The 17,435-nt window shown below is 56.1% G+C and overlaps 1 protein-coding gene across 2 annotated transcripts in view; it reads right to left on the bottom strand.

Moving 5' to 3' along the window:
* Nucleotides 1–16,426, bottom strand: part of FRMD5 (FERM domain containing 5) — a 69,100-nt gene extending 52,674 nt beyond the window's left edge. For both annotated transcript variants that reach the window (XM_032122668.1, XM_032122670.1), the window contains exon 1: nucleotides 16,244–16,426. In XM_032122668.1, the coding sequence (XP_031978559.1) occupies nucleotides 16,244–16,345 (102 nt within the window). In that variant the 5' untranslated portion in view covers nucleotides 16,346–16,426. The remainder of the gene's footprint in view (nucleotides 1–16,243) is intronic.
* Between the last annotated feature and the right edge of the window lie 1,009 nt (nucleotides 16,427–17,435).

Here is a 17,435-nt window from a genome sequence, read left to right as displayed (position 1 = left end):
ATCCACTGCTCCCTGTCCATCTCTGAGTCCCTGCAGTTTAGCACTGGAAATAGAAGCTCTAGGCTGTCAGAAATTGAATTCAAGCCCCACATTCCTCAGCCACCTTCAGAAACACCCCCAGATTTTAGCAGGGTGCCAAGGCAGACCTTTCACCGTGCCCAGGGGCACCACTGCTCAGTCATGGACAGACCACATCCTTGGCAGCATCCCTTGGTGCACATGGAGACACAAATGCCAGCAAAAGGGGTGGAGGATGGGGGAAAGCACTGAGGGAAGAGCAGTTGCCTGCCTGGCAGCACCGAGACTGTGCCTGGTGCAGGAGCACAGCAGAGGAGCAGCACCCTGAGAGCTGCGGCATCTCCCCACAGGGCATCTTGAGGTTCAGCATTCCTGGGGAGCACCTGGGGCACAGCAGCGTCTGGGGGCCAGTTCAGCTTTGGGGCACAGCACCCACAGCCCCCTGGGACCTCCCTGATCCCAGCAATGCGCAGTGCACCAAATACTCCAGCAAAATGCCTGGGGCTCAGTGTCAGACAAGGCAGCAGAGAGGCACTTCAGATGAGGAGGGAAGGAAAAGAGCAATCACCTTTGGGGCAGCCCCTGGTGGTCATTTCCTGCTCTGGGCAGTGCAGGGCTCTCGTCCAGCAATGCCAGCCTGAGTGAGATCCTGCTCCTGCTCCTGCTCCTGCTCCTGCTCCTTCTACTGCTCCTGCCAGGGCGGGCTGGGTGATGGGGGGCTCAGCTCTGCCCCGCCGATGAGAGATGCTCCTCCAGGGAGACCATTCCCCAACAGCTCCTCCAAACCCAGCCCCACACAGGGACACCAAGCTCTAGGGTGTCACCAGCACCCCTGGCCCGGTGCCATTGCACACCACAGCTGTGGGCAGGCTGTGTTTTTGGGGTCTGGTGTAAACCAAAATGATAATTCAGGGAGAAAACAGCACTGTATGAAAAGCTTTCCAGTGCCCTCTCCAACAAATGTGTTTATTAGTATTAATTACAGTGAAAATCCCACGCCAGCCAGGGTGATGGAACATGGCATTAACCAATTAAAAGATAAAAATTTGATGTCCTGGCCTGTGACCCCACACTCTGGAACATGCACAGGCACCACCACGTCCCCCAAGGAGTGAGGAGCACGAGCATCCTTCAGTGCAGGCTCTGCTCCTGCTGACACCCTGCTGCAAGTTGTTATCTGCCAGCACCAGACCTTCGGCTTTATTGCAGTGATGATGTTTACATTGCACAGGAGTGGCTTGAATTGCATGAAGGCACTGCTTGGCTCCCAACCAGAGATTTACACCCTGCTCGGTGCCTGCAGCAGCCTCAGGACAGCACCTCGTCCTCCCACTGTGGGTCTGGAGGAGACCCTGCCTGGCCCTGCCACAGGACCCTGCTCCTCAGGGTGTCAGTCTGTCCATCCCACAGCTCCCATCACACCAGACCCACTGCAGTGGGTGCTGAGGGCAGGGCCAGGGTCTAGCTACTCCACAGGGATGGCAAAGCTGAAGCTTTGTCCTCAGAGCTGCTGATCGAGAACCATTCTCCGTCCTCACTCCTGACTCCATCCTCCCTTGCAGCCCCTTCCCAAGGAACACCGGCTGCATCGGGGCTGTTAATGCTGATCCCTGACATGGAATTTTATATTAAGGAAAGTTCTGCAGAATCCTCCCCAGTCTGACATTCCAGGACAGGAAATCCCAGCTCTGGCACGAGCCCAAAGGAGCGGCGTGTGCAGTGCCACACAGAACAGGTGACACCTCCTCCTCTGGTGCAAATTCCCTGATGTCTGATGGAAACCTCTCAGCCACAGCCACTGATGGGGGCAGGAGTCGGGTGGGTTTATAGGAGCACTTCACTGCTGAAGCCAGGCTTGGAAAACACCCAGCAGGATGAGGGAATGCGGCCTGCACCCCGCAGGAGTCACGGCTGGACAAGCTCCTCTCTGTGTGACATGGTGTGAGCGCACCGAGAGCGGCTGCGGAGCCCCGGGCCTGGAGAGGTCCTATCCCACCTCAGCACAGAGGAGGGGAGCTGCAGGTACATAAATCTGGCTGTAATTGGGGAAACACATCGGAGACTGCGATAAAGAAAAGCCTCAGGATTACCAGAGGCTCAGGAAAGGCGCTGCTCGGGAGATCAGCCCCTCAGCTGCACAAATTGAGTCAGACAAAAGCGCTCTCGTGGTTTATATTCTTAAGATGGTATCGAATTCGTTACAAAGATGGAACAGCGGGAGGTGTAATTTACCCATTCCATGCAAGCACTGGGTATTCTGCAACAGGGTAAATTGATATATAGAGCTGGGAGGCACCACAGTGCTCCAAGAGATTATTTATTGACCTGGAGAGGGCAAAGCCTCAGTGGGGAAAAGGTGGGTCCAACCTGCCCCTGCAGCCCCCAGCACCAAGAGCTGGGGCGAGGAGAGGATGCCCAGGGCAGTGGTGGCTTCCTGGACAGCCTCTGGTAGGGCACAGCTTGGCAGTGGGTGGCACGGGGCACTTTCTCATCCCAGATCATCATTTCTGTTAAGATAACCCCCAGCTATGGAACAGCACTTCAAAATAAGGCTTTGAAGAAATTAAATGGATTAAAACATTCTTTTACAACAAACTCTACCCTGTGAGCGTAGCGAGGCCCTGGCACAGGGCAAAGGGCCTCCCCACCCTCACAGGGAAAGATTCCTTCCCAATATCCCACCTAACCCTGCCCTCTGGCAGTGGGAAGCCACTGCCCTTTGTCCTGTCACTCCTGGCCCTTGTCCCAAACCCGTCTCCGCCTTCCCTGCTGTGGGATGCTGCCCTTTCACAGGAGCACAGACCCATTTCTTGCAAACGCTCCCTGTGTCAGCCGAGCACGCCCTCTCCAGCTCTTTCCCACCAAAGGTAATTACCTTAAGAGCTCATTACGACCACAGGATGTGCGGCTGCTGCCTGGAAATCGTGCTCTATTTTTATCCCACCAGAGTAAAACGTGGCAGATTGACAGGAATTGTCCCTCCGGCAGGAAGGCAACTGGCTTGCTACAACTGACTTTCTTTTGCTGAAAATAAGTTCCTGTCCCTCCTGAGCAGGTGAGACACCCCTGCTGACCTGGCCCCAGGTCCAGCACGGCCCGTGGTCCTCTGGTGCATCCTCCCACAATTCCAGCTGCGTGGGCAAGGACAGGATGACCCCCACAGCCAAACCCCCCCTTGCCCAGCCAGCACCCACAGGTATCCTGCATCCCAATCCATGGGCTGCACGAGCCACCAGCACCTGGAGTGCCGTGCAAAGCCCCTCCTCACACTAAGGAGCTCTCTAGGAACAGACTCCATGGATCCTTCCTAAATCCCAGCCATAAACCTGCCCCCCATGATGCCTGGCCACTGCAGCCACCCCCACGGCTGGGCAGATGCTCTCCAGATTCTCTCCACAAGCAAAAGCAGAATAGGAGGATGTCAAACACGCTTAAAATGTGTATGGATTGCAAGGCCATAAATATTTGAAGGGGCTGAGTGAATCTGTTCTAACGTTGTACTAAGCTCCACTGCCCCTCAGCCCTTCCCTTGGCTGGGATGCCAATCCTTGTGGCTCACTGACTACCCAAATGAAGACCAGGACAACTGCAGCACTTACAGAAGGAGCTCTTCTGGCCTCTGTAGTTTATCAGAGGTTTTTTTTTCCCAAGCACATCTGAAAGAAGCCATAAGCACTCACCCTTCCCATGCCTGCTCCATGTAAGGCTTCTTTCACGCCAGGCTGCTCACTTGGAAGAGAGCAGCAGCCAAACAGCACCATAATTCCTTTGCCTGGACACTGAGAAAACACCAGCAATGGGAATTGCACAGCTCCTTCGGGAACACTGACACACCAACACTCAGCACAGGGTACACCAGCACCAGTCTGCCCAGGAAACTGCCATGGATCATGGAATCATGGAAGGATGTGGGTCGGGAAGGACCTCAAAGCTGATCCTGTTCCAACCCCCTGCTATGGGCAGGGACACCTTCCACTATCCCAGGCTGCTCCAAGCCCTGTCCAGCCTGGCCTTGGACACTTCCAAGGATCCAGGGGCAGTCACGGCTTCTCTGGGCACCCTGTGCCAGGGCCTCCCCACCCTCACAGGGAGCAATTTCTTCCCAATATCCCATCTAATCCCGCCCTCTGGTAGTGGGAAGCCATTCCCCCTTATCCTGTCTCTCCAACCCTTGTCCCCTCCAGCTCTCCTGGAGCCCCTTTAGGCCTTGGAAGGGGCTCTCAGATCTCTCCCAGCCCCTCTCCATGGCAGACGGGCTCCAGCCTCCTTTAGGCAAGCGGAGAAGGATCCAGCTTGTGTTATGATGACAAATGAAGCAGGCAAAAGCAAACCCTCAGTAAGTACATAAATAACCCCCTTGGCACTGGCTTTTGGGATAAATAAACACACAGCTCTACCCTGCCTCGGTGGCACAGACCTGTGGAGCCCTGGAGGAGCCCCAGAGCCCAGGAGTCGGGAGGAGGCTGCTCTGGACTCACTCCAGTGGGACACAGCTCCTTGTTATCATTCCAGAGGCTGGACATGAAGCTCCAGCCCGATGTCCCCAGGGCAGCAGAGGGGCAGTGGGGATGAGGGCAGCTCCCAGGCAGTGGCAGTGTCCCCTGCCTGCCATCAGCCCTGTTCCTCTGTTCCCATGGCAATCCCTGGCCTTTCCAGCTGCACTCAACGTTGACTTCTCCACTCTCTCCATAGAAATCCGTGGAACAAAGCAAAAGAGATGAATTAGGCAGTGTGTGTGCGGGGTCAGTCACTCCTTCAGGCTGATTTATGGTGCCCCAAGACCTGCACAGAAGCCAAGGCTGGAGCCTTTCCGGGCGGGTTTTTACTTTATCCACGTCTCATGGAGACTGCACAGGGTGTAAAACCCCAGCCCACCTGAACCCCCCTCCTGACCCTCCTGTGTGTCCCACAGGCACCACGGCCACCAAGCCACTGCCACCCCCGAGGCTGTGCCTGCTGGAGGTGGCACTTCTCCCCGGGGATGAGGAATAGCAGACACACCAGCTGAGGGAATGGGAAGCGTCGTGTAAGAGGACCAGTTAGGAGTGAGGGAAACACCGGCTCCCTCAGTGCTCCCTGCTGCTCCCGCAGTGTGCTTGCCCTAGGATATGAGCAGGACGTGGCAGGGCCCATCAGCTCCTGGATACAGAGATTAACTGTGTCCCAAAAACACATGTCTTGGGAAGAGCCCAGCAGAGCTGGGAATTACACACCGCCCACAGAAGTTCCAAACTGAATCAGCCTAAACTGCCTCAGCCATCATTCCCCATTACACTCAATGACATCCCGGAACAAAATTCCCTGTGTTAATTACAAAGCCCTACGGAAATAGGAGCGCTCTCCTCTCACTGGCTCTGAGAAAAGCCTCAGCCTGTTCGCTGTGGGTTTATTCAATTCCAGGGGACTTTGCCCAGGTGCCCGCGTGCTCCCGCTGGCAGCAGGAAGCATCCCAGGAGCCAGGGAGGAGCCGCTGTCAGTGTCATTTACAGCTTGCCTCGTTGGATTAATTTTGTATTGGCACCTTACTCATGTCCAGAACAAAGCCCAGATGTGAAGCTGGGGTTCCCAGCGAGGACCAAGGCTCCATGAAGGGAATGTGCTTCCGCCTGGAAGCTTGGCAGGGCACAGCCCTGCTGAGCTCCCTGTACAGCCCTGAGCACCCTCAGCTTTGTCAAGCCCCACATGAAGAAATCTGTCACCGAAGCAGAAATCACAGGCAGAAAAAAGCCCCGTCATGTGCTCAAGGAGTCGCTCCCAAGAAGCAGTGACAGGCTGGGGAATCATTGCCTGCTGGTTTGGGGGTTTATAACAACCTGCAAACGGGAACGATGCCAACCTGTTAACACACAGGGAATAAACGCTGGGGGAGAAAGGAAGGACAGCAGTGACAAGGGCCAGAGGGAGAGAAGCCCAGGAGAAGAGCCTTAATATTGAGAAAGAGCACAGGATAACTGAGATTTAGGCTGGGACTTGGTCCAAGAGAGCACCTTGGGCAGGAGGTCTGACAGAACCACAGCAAGGGCCGGAGCCAAGGCTCAGTTCCACGGTGCCACAGGGATCACGAGTGTCCCTGTACAGATGGAGTAGGATGGGCTGGCACAGCAGGAATGCTCCCAGTACCCATCACACCTTCATTGCCCTGGTCCTGTCTCACTGTCACTCCAACCCCAGCCCTCTTCTCTGTTCCTGTGTTTCTGCTGCCCTCACATCTCTTCTTTTTCAATGGCCACAGGAGCTCCAGGTTTGAGGTCCCAAAAACACTCTGTTCTCATTCCATATTTCCTTTGGAAAGCCATTTTTACTTGCAAGCCAGAAATATTAGTCAGCAAACTATACAGTGAAAAGCTAATGAGAACTAGATCGATTCATGAAAAGTACCTGCTCAGCAGATTTATTATTATTTTTCAAACACAAGTCTATTGGATTCCAGCTTTTTTTTTCCCAGTCCCAATATACTTCCCATTCCATGAGTTAAGTGTATAAGGGATAGTTGCAATTGCTACAAACTACCTGATCTATATATCCTTAAAGCCTCTTTCCAGCTCCAGAATGGCTGACTCAATTTTTGTCAATTTTTATTAAAAAAATCCCCTATAGGCAGCTGGATGGATATTTCCTTTGGGATTCCAGCCTGTGTTCCAGGGTAAGAGTCAACACAAAACAGCCACTATAAACCCTCTGAAAAACACAAGACCCTCATCGATGTGACAGATATGCCACTATAATTAACATCTTTGGTAACAGACATTATGCAGCCAAAATATTCTATTTCCAGCTGCAGCATTGATCAGATCCTGACATCCCACATTAATGAACGGAGACCTCACTGGCTGTGGAAGCTGCTGTTAATTATCATGGAGAAAAACACCTTGATTGTCTGGTAAGATGCCAGTACCTGCCAGGGACTGGCCCACCTGGGTTTTCCTCCTGACCCAGCCCAAGAGTTTGTCTCTGCTCAGGAGTCCAGGGCTCATGTTCTTTACTGTGAGACAGGAAAGATTAAAATACATGTGAACCTTGAATTTCCAGTGAGCTTCTCAGTGCAGAGAACTGGCACTCCCAGGACAGGAAAGATTAAAATACATGTGAACCTTGAATTTCCAGTGAGCTTCTCAGTGCAGAGAACTGGCACTCCCAGGGCAGGAAAATGGGACTCAGCCTTTGCTTGGCTCCGGTGGGATCGTGGCCGGCTGGGAGCAGAGGGAGGCTCCCAGCTCAAACAGCCAAAGAAAGTATGTTAAAATTATTATGGCAAAATTATTCTGATAAATCATCAGGGTAGAGCCAGCCCATGGCTCTGAGCCCTGCAATGCCCGCACCTCTCCAGGAGGAATTTCCTAACCTTTCCATTTTCCCCACACAAAGTACATTGTAAAGAACCAGGAAGGTTTTCAGTCTGTTCCCTCGTCTGCAGAGGAGCTGTTTCCATTTACATCAACTTTCCTGGCCAGGACCAAAGACTGGACAACTTGGGAAAACAAACACTCCCTGGTTTCCATAAGGAGGGCTGGGATCATCCAGTAATGGACATGCAGAGTTGATCCCGTGGTTTGAAATACAGCCCTGCCCCACCAAGGGGTTACATAAAACCAGCCCCGCTGCCGTGGCAGCGCAGCTCTGATGGGGATCGGCCACGACAGCCGCTTACTTTGCTGAGGAAAATCAGATTTTCCTGGATTTTACCCCCGAGTCCCTCCCAGATAACAAGCTGGAGGAAGCACAATGGCATCTTGTATTCTGTGTGTGAACAATTAACCAAGTTCCTCATGAAATTTCAGTTGCCAAGTCACTTCTACAGACAAAGACAGGAGCACTGGTGGAGGTGATGTGCTTGGAGGGTAATTAATACCCAAGTGTAATTAAGGGCAGAGCAGTGCCTGCAGCTTTAGAAGGGGAAAGCAGGAGGGACAAAATGCCCAGCTGCCTCCCAGGATCCCATCGGATCATTCCTCCACACTTAGAGAAATCCTGGTTTTGCTTAGAAATAAAAAGAGCTTTTCTGCACCAGCACCTGAAGCGCATTCCCACACCTGCCCCTGGCCCTTCCCAGGAAAACATCAGACTCAGAACCAGGCACTGTTTGCAAATAGAATTATCAAATCCTGGGATGGTTTGGGTTGGAAGGGATCCTTAATGGTCATCCAGCCCCACCCCTGCCATGGGCAGGGACACCTTCCACTGCCCCAGGGTGCTTCAAGCCCCATCCAACCTGGCCTGGGACACTTGCAGGGATCCAGAGGCAGCCACAGCTTCTCTGGGCAGCCTGTGCCAGGATTTCAGCACCCTCACAGGGAAGAATTCCTTCCCAATATCTCATGTATCCCTGCCCTCTGGAAGGAAACACACTTCCAAATGTTTTCTTTTCTGGAGAGGAAGGAGCTGATCTCCAGGATTTGGGCAGAAGAGCTGGCACATCTCCTGCCAGTGCTGCTCACCTGGCTTCTGCCCCAGCATCCTCTGGCATCCTGACACAAGCCACGCAGGCACACACGCCGCTGGGTGACACATTTAATGAGATTTCATGTAATTTCTAATTTTTTGTTTTTATTTTCTAGGAGTGCCAGTGTTCCACAGGCTGACAGAGCACGGCTCGGCGTGCTGGCCGTGACATGTGGCGCTGGGGACGTTCCCTCTGCCGTCCCAGCCTGCTCAGCCCAGCACAACAACAAAAAACTTTCGTGTCCGTGAGTCCCAGAGAACATGTTCCCACACGGAGCTCGCGTGCTCCCACCCCGCTGCCCTTCACGCTCCTCTTCCTCACTGAGCAGAAAAGCTCTGGCAGCCACAGGGCTCCTGCAGGGAGCAGCAACCTTGGGCCGTGCTGCTCCATCCTGTGAGCGGCTGCTCCCACCCCGGGCATGGAGCCTGCCCTGGTTAAGGTGGTGTTCTGCTTTGGTGACAGCTCCAAAAATGCTCCAAGTGTGGATTCCTTCCTGTGGTGACCAAGGATGGTGGGTTCGCCTTTCTTCTGGGCCTGGGCAGCAGCTGGCAGAGCTCTGCTGGCATGGGCTGGAGCACAAGGAAAATGTCTCTTGGGGTGACAAAGGTGCCACATAAATAAGACTTCAGAGACTAACCAAGTGCTGCAGTGGATGTAACACTGATGGGAATGCAAGGGGAGAATCCACAAATCAGGATAGGATATATTTTCCTGAGTTCTAAAGCTGCCAATAGGCTGGTAGGAAAAACCAGAAATAAGTAACTACTAATCCTGGCAGAGGAGGGCATTTAGCCTCACCCTTGGAGCGACCTGGTCTAGTGGGAAGTATCCCACGGCAAGGGTTTGGAACAAGGTGAACTTTCAGGTCCCTTCCAACCCAAACCATTTCATGATTCTATGATTCAATGATCCTTTCCAATCATCCCCCAGCCCTGGCACGACAAACTCTGGCCCAAGGTAACCACAGCATCCCTGCACCTGTCAGAACCTGCTGCCATCTCCCCTGTGCTGTGCAAGAGCCACAGTCCCTGCAGACACTCACTGTGGACACATCGGCCTCACAGCAATTCCAGATCATCAACAAGAAATTGCTCCCCTACTGCTGGAATAATTTACCTCAGAAACACTTAAAATAAAAGAATTTGACCTGAAACCTTATTTGCAAAAGCAACTCCAAAGCTTGCTGTAACTAAACAATAATTGTGTTTTCTACCCACAAACAAGTGGCCGATGGCAGTGGAAATGTTCAGGGCTCTGCCACAGTCCCCAGCCTGACCCCAGGCTAACGAGGGATTGTCTGTTCTCCACAAAACTGATGGCAAATAAACCCCAGCACTTCCCTCACAGCAAACCCTGCTTGTTCCCAGCCTTCTCAGTAATGCATGTCATTTCTCACAGGTGACAGCAGGGCCATGCTTTCCCTGCCTCTGGAAGCCAGGAGCGTGGTGATTTCCAGGGATTGCTCGGAGCCGCAGCTCCTGTTTCGGTGGGAGCACGTGTGTGCTCTGCTCCGCTGTTGGGATTCCCACCAGCCCCCCACACCCCGTGCTGGCCGTGGGACACAGGACAGTGCCACCATCCCCAGCAGGTTGAGGTGTTGAGGAAACCACAGGGCTGGATTTTGCCCACTGACAAATTCCCTCCTCACATCGCATGACACAAGCCGTCCTCGAACATGAAGGGCCCATCAAGGAGCCACTCCGTGAGCCAAGTGGCGAAACCCTGGCACAGGGTACCCAGAGAAGCTGTGGCTGCCCCTGGATCCATGAAGTGTCCAAGGCCAGGTCGGACACTGGGGCTTGGAGCACCTGGGTCAGTAGAAGGTGTCCCTGCCCATGGCAGGGAGTGGAACAGGAGGGGCTTTAAGGTCCCTTCCAACCCACACCATTCCAGGATTCTATGATGCCACACACCCTGGAGAGGACCCCCACCCTTGCATGAGCTGGGGAGGAGTTTCCACAGAATGAGGGCATCTCCAGCAGGGCCCTGCCCACCACCACTGATGGCATCTCAGTGAGGGTCTTGCTCCCTACAGAGTCCTTGTCCACTCCATACACGGCTTCCAGGAGAAGCCAGCTGCGATATTTCAGCGACAAAACAGATGTGCCAGGTCGGAGAGGGATCACAGGAGCTTCCAGTGCCTCTGGTCCTGTATGGGGCAAACCAAGGCATCATGTGAGTCCTGGCGCTGCCAGCACACGGCCATCGACGTCATCCCCGTGTCCACAATCCCTCTGGGCTCCTGGAGCCTGACTCAAAAATTAAAAATAAGTGGGCTGCTCACAGCACTTTCAGTATTCCCCAGACACCTCAAAAAAAGCCTCCTGCTGCACATTACCTAATTCTAACATGACAGAAGGAGCGAATTCCTTTTTCATGGTGCTGTGGTACGCATCTCTCTCCAATGGCATCTGTGTGTGTGTGCACAAGCATGTGGACATCTATATCCAGATCTGACTCTATGCCTATATTTGCCTTCAACGTCTTCCACAAGAAAGTGATAAGCAAAGTAGTTCTGTCAGGAAATTGGCTCCTGAGAGGGGAATAGCCGGCGGGTTCACAGCAGGTAATGCTGTAAAACAGGTATGAAAAGTGAACAGAAAACAGACATTTCGGCTGGCAGAGAAAGAACAGCAATAGAAATATTTTCCACAGGTTTTCAAAACAACCTGGGGTTTTGCTCCCATTGAAATGTGAATGAATATTGTCCCTCTTTTTCAGCGGACATTTAGTGGATGTTTTCCTCAGCTGCCTTCTGTATCTTTTGTATTTAAAATTATATTGTTGGACATAAATTTAAGAGGAAAAGGAGACAAAATGCTCTGCTTTGACTGCTGTTTTCCCTTCAAACTCATTGTGCATTTCAGGCACTTTCCTCCCAAGCCTACAAAACCAAGTGTATGGAAATGCTGGAGCCAGGGGCGAAGGAGCTGCCCCACCAGCACAACTCATGGAGACACAGCTGAGCCAGAACGATGGGTTTCTGCTGCAAACACATTTCCAAGGCTATGAATAAAAACATGACTTTGAACAGCCAACAGCAAAGCTGTGGTAACGCTTTCAGCCTCCCTGGGACCCGCAGCCCGGAGAACCCTGTGCCCACTGCAGCCCAGCCCCCAGCCTGGGTCTCCCCCCTGCCGAACCGAGCTGGAGCTGCTCGGGGGCTCTGCCGGCCCCTCGCTGCCGCCGGACCAGGAGACCGGGGGATACTCGGAGCGCCCGACCCACGGTGCTGAGCCTCAGCCTGGGACCCTCAGCCTGGGACCCGCAGCCGGGGACCCGCAGCCTGGGACCCTCAGCCTGGGACCCTCAGACTGGGACCCGCAGCCGGGGACCCGCAGCCTGGGACCCTCAGCCTGGGACCCTCAGACTGGGACCCTCAGCCTGGGACCCTCAGACTGGGACCCTCAGCCGGGGACCCTCAGACTGGGACCCTCAGACTGGGACCCTCACCCGGGGACCCTCAGCCGGAGACCCGCAGCCGGGGACCCTCAGCCGGGGACCCGTAGCCGGGGACCCTCAGACTGGGACCCTCAGACTGGGACCCGCAGCCGGGGACCCTCACCCGGGGACCCTCACCCGGGGACCCTCAGACTGGGACCCTCAGACTGGGACCCGCAGCCGGGGACCCGCAGCCGGGGACCCTCAGACTGGGACCCGCAGCCGGGGACCCGCAGCCGGGGACCCTCAGCCGGGGACCCTCAGACTGGGACCCTCAGACGGGGACCCTCAGCCGGGGACCCTCAGCCGGGGACCCTCAGACTGGGACCCTCAGACTGGGACCCTCAGCCGGGGACCCTCAGCCGGGGACCCTCAGACTGGGACCCTCAGACTGGGACCCGCAGCCGGGGACCCGCAGCCGGGGACCCGCAGCCCGCCACATGCCGCATTTCTGACAATGGGTTTGGCCCCGGTCCCCGTCCCCGCGCTCGAGCTCCAGTATTAAGGGAAGGGAGGGCTCTGGGACAGACAGACACCAACAGCTCGGCACAGAGCCCCTGGTTTGTGGCGCTCTCGGAAGCGGGAGCGGCCTCTGTCCCCCCAGAGCGTCACCCGTGCTCGGGGCTGCAGAGCGGAGCCCCCCCCGCGGAAGCAGCGGTCTCCTAACCTACTTCCCGGGAAAAGCAATTGGAAACTCTCCGAAGATAAAAAGATAATGAACAAATAACCTTCACTGCCACAAACCGCCAGATTCCCCTTTGTGCTGCTGCCTGATATTAATGATCCTGTCAGGGCTCCTAAAGAACTTTGTGCTCCAAGTGGGAAACAGGGGGTTTGTCCCAGGGTGCAGCCAGGAGCTCGCTTTCATTCCTTCCCGATTTTATGCAAGAAAGTTCTAACATTCTGCATCTAAGAAACCATATATTTATTTTCTTATGTCTCCACGTTCCTGTCGTTCTACTGGGGTTTGAAACAAAATGCCACTGTCTTTTCAGGAAAAAGCTTGATGCATCAAGCAATGGCAAATCATTAATTATTTTGAGCCTTTTATGCCACCACTGACACCACAGCGAAGAATTTGAAACATTTCCTCAGACAAGCAACTCACTCACAGCAAACCACAGCATTGCTGGGTGTTTCAGAGCTCTTTTCATCCCGACGGCGCTGCAAGGAGCCTGGCCAGCAGCCTGCTCCACGTCCCTCCTGGAGACACGGAGCACGAGGGGTGGACGTTAAATTAAATACACAGCTAGACGAGCCCCTCACCATGGAGATGAGCAAAACGCCTTCAGGAATGGCTGCCCTTCTCTGTCAGGCCCCGCTCCCTGGGGACACGTCTCGGGACGGGTGTGTGAGCAGGGTCCCCACGCCCACAGGGGGCAGTCAGCACATGCCAAGGGATGAAGCAGGGATGGCACTGCTGCCTTCTCACACCTGATGGAGACCACACACAAACCACCACCTTTATTCCCTTAAAAGGTGCCTCTGTGGCCTGTGATACTGTTAAATATCAGCTTTTCCCAGACAAAAGATGAACATCTTCACATCCAGGCAGCTGCTACAAGTCCCCAAGTCCTGGCAGGGCTGAGATCAGGGCCCTGCTCGCTGGCAGACATGGACTGACCCCCGGGATCCAGCACAGACAGATGCTGGGACAACATCTTCCCTAAACAAGCAAACACTGGAATTCACAAGAAAACCTCACTACAAAAGGTGCCAACCCCGCTGCCCCGACCCATTGCACTGCAGTCCCTGTGCCCATGGCACTTCTGTCCCCCAACAGCATCTGGGGGGCCTCGGTGAGATCTCCAGGCCCCTCTGCCTGCTTGGATGGGCTGCTCAGGAGTGAAAATTCAGGAAAAAAAGAGGAAGAATTCATCCCAGCTCAGACAATGAACTGCTCGCTCAACATGGGAATATGAACAAAGCAAATCTTGGATAATCACATAAAAAGGGCTTTATTTAGAAGCAGAATGCTCAGGTATTATCCAGCAGCACCAAACCCCTACTCACACACCTTCATCAAGCACAGCCAGAGGTTTATTTTATGACAGGTTTAACCAATGCCATTATCTGAAATGTAAATAAACCCTCTTAAAATCAGCTCTGCCTCCGAGTGCTGCTTTCTCCTCCCCAGCAGTGAAGCCAGATGACCTGTCAGACAGGCCACACTCCAGGGAGGGCACAAAGCCCATCCTCATCCCTGCTGCCAGGGAGGACACACAGGCACAGCAGCAAAACCACAGGCACAAACTTCCAGCCACAGCTCCACTCCCAGACGTGTGCCCGGATCCAGAGCACTGCGTGTGAGAACCATGACTGCTGCTTCGGCCAGTTTCTCCGGATTTAAGCAAAAATAGAAAGACATAAATTACATCCAACAGGCGCAGAACCAGCCTGGGTGAGGAGACACTGTGGATCTCGGCAAGATGTGAAATCTCTGTGCTCGTGAGGGAATGACCTTCAAAACTCATTCAGAGCTCTCAGCCTGCGCGGTGACGGCTTCCTCACTTGCGAGACATTACACATTCCTGCTATGTTCTCCCTAATTTTGCATGGACTATAAATACTTGGCTTATAAGGCAGCATGAAAGCAAGCGAGAGCAAGCATTTAAGTGGGGTAACCTTGCTTGTCAGGGTAGCAGGAGCAAATTCTTCATCCCTCAGGTCATGCATGCTAAATACCAGGATTCCCTGTTTACTATGCTACACATAAAATATCAACCAGAATATGGGACCAAGTAGTATTTTCTCTTTAAAAAAACCGACATACAAAATGACGACACCTTGTCAAATTGTCTTAAGGGCAGAAAATCCAGATTTTTCTGAACTGCTCTGCCCACACTTTCTCTCCCAAACTACAGTTTCCCATTTAATTTCTATTAAAAACAACCTCTGAGAGACGAATTAGTTTGGCTTATGCAAAATAAACTGGGCTGCTGTTCGAGCTGTTTACTGGGTCACACTTTACAACCCCGGTGGGGGAGGTGAGCCAGGACTGGCAGCGTTACCACCATTCTTCAGTGGTATTTGCACAAATCACCCTATTTATCAATTTTAGACTGTTTAAGCCAAAATGACGGTGCCTCCCATAGCCTGCAGCACCCTTGGTAACCGTCCTTTGGCATTATCACCAAAAGCAGGTTTGTGCCTGTAAATGAAAGGATGTTCACCCCTCCTTGGCATCACAGGGCAGGGAGAACTGGGGGTCCCCGAAGCTGGACGGTGGGAGCTGTTGCTATTGACGTGTTGAGTCACCTTTACTCAAAACTCTGCCCCGAATTTTCCATCGCCCACGGGCTGGGCTGGGGCCAGCCGCCTCCAGCAGCAATCCCCGCGCGTGCGGCTCCGCACAGGTTTTCGTGAGCTCCCTTGCAAGGATGATGCTAATGGCAGGAATGAAGCGCAGCAGCAGCCGGAGCCAGGGATGCTTCTCTCATCCCCCGGTCACACGGTCCCGGTACCGGACTAGCTCCAGCGGAGCCCGGGAGTGCGTTTCCCTAGTTTTCAGCAATACGACAGATCCCACGACATCTGCGCGCTGAGCGATGTCCCTCGCAGCCCTGGCAGCAAAGGGACAGCGGCTGAGGGGCGACGGCCCCGACCACGGGTCCTGGCCCCGGTCCCGGTCTCTCCCGGCACGGGGGCGCAGGGGGCGGCGGATGCGCGCCCGTCCCCGCCGCTCCGGACGATTACAAAACCCGAGAGCTCGTCACGGCAAGCCGGGCGCTAACGGGGGAGGCAGAGCGGGCACCCGGCTGCGGCGGGGCCGGGAGGGTCTGTCCCTGCCAGCAGCATCCCCCGCGCATCCCTGCCCTGCAGCATCCCTGCCCCGCGGATCCCTGGGCATCCCTGCCCCGCTGCATCCTCCGTACTTCACTTCGCACCCACGTCCTCCCCGCGCTGCGCGCAGCCCCCGCGCCCGGCGGCGGAGGGCTCGCACCGAGCGGCTCCGCGGGGCACGGCCGCGGCTCCCCCGGCCCCGGGGCGGCCGTGCCGGACTGCCCCTGCCCCGCTCCGGCTCCGGCTGTGCTCCGGGTGCTGCGGGCATCACCGCGCCGGGGTCAGGCGGGCGGCTCTCCGCGCCATCCCCGCACCCCTCCGCGGCGCAGGGGTTCGCAGGCTCAGCCCCGGGGTTCTCCCCGCCGCCGACAGCCAAGCTCCGGTCGCCGCCCGAGAGCCGGGGGGCCGCGGGAGCGGGAGGGGGGGGGCCGCCTTTGTTGGCGGCGCGGGGCAGCACCGGGCCGCCCCCGCCGCTCCGCTCCTTTTGTCTGCCGCGGCCGGGCGGCAGCGCCGCGGCTTCGGGGGCAGCGCGGCCCCGGTGTCGGTGCCGCGGAGCCTGACCTGGATGGTGCAGGTGTACTCGCTGTCGTCCAGCAGCCGCACAGTGCAGTTGTACTCGCGGTCCAGGTTCCTGCTGCTGCCACTCATCCACCTGCTCAGCATCTTCCCGGGGCGCGGGGCGGCGGGCGCTGCCGGCGGAGCCGAGGCTCACATCCCGCTGCCGGCGCGGTGCGGGGCGGCGCGGGGCGGCGCGGGGCGGGGCTGTGGGCGCGCCCCCCGCCCGGCTCGGCCCGGCCCTGCCCCCGCTGCAGGCGGCGCGGAGCGGAGCGCGGTGCCCGCGCCCGGTGCCCTGCCCGGGCCGCGGCGCTCGGCGGGCGGGGAGGAGGCCGGGCCCGGGGGTCGCCCGGCGCCGGCTGCGGGGGCCAATCTCGGCGCGGCGGCGGTGACGGGCTCCGCCGCAAACCAATGCGGCACGAGCGGCACGGCCCCGCCGCCTCCGCCTGGAGCCCCGCGCGGGAGGGGAACCGCGGGCGCGGAGGGGCGGCGGGGGAGCGGAGGGGCACCGCGGGCGCCGGACACCCGGCGCTTCGGGGCTCCGCCTCAGGTGTCTGCAGCTCTGCCCGCTCCCCGCAGCCTGGCGCCCAGCGAGGGGCTCCCCCACACCGGGGACAGCGGGTCAGGGCAGAGTGACAGCCCCCAGTTTGGGCACCGCGGTGGCACTGAGCATTGCCAGTGATGTCGAGCAGGGTCGGACATGTGGCAGGAGGTACCCGCACCCCAGACCCCCTGATCAGAGGGGCAGGGGCTGCCCCAGGGACTCTGTGTCCCCAAAGACAGCAGGTGACTGGGCACGACCCAGCAGGCCCGCAGGTCCCTGCCAAAGCACCAACTTGTGCCCAGCTCTCTTGTCAGAGCCCAATTCCATTACTAGGCTGGTATTCCCATGGAGAGTAGGCAGCTGCTGTGGTCCTTTGAGCAGAGCCAAACAAAGTGCCAACGTGGCCCCCAGGATATGAGCTTGACCCTTAGCGTTTATTTGTTATGGAAGGAAATCTTTAAATCTCTGGTTCTTGGACAAAATGGGCTCCAAGAGCCATCAGTGTTGACGGGATGTAGCTGGTGCTGCTCTGGGGAAGTGAAATACCTGGTGGCAGCATCAGCAGTGACCAGGGAGGATGGGAATCCAGCCAGCACTGCTGCAGGTTTCTGCCTCTAGCCCTGGCTATTCCCCTGCCTGGGTGTCACACTCCCC

This window comes from Corvus moneduloides, chromosome 13 (genome assembly GCF_009650955.1).
Source record: "Corvus moneduloides isolate bCorMon1 chromosome 13, bCorMon1.pri, whole genome shotgun sequence".
NCBI classification, from domain to species: Eukaryota; Metazoa; Chordata; class Aves; order Passeriformes; family Corvidae; genus Corvus; species Corvus moneduloides.
This window is presented reverse-complemented; position numbering and strand designations above follow the sequence as displayed.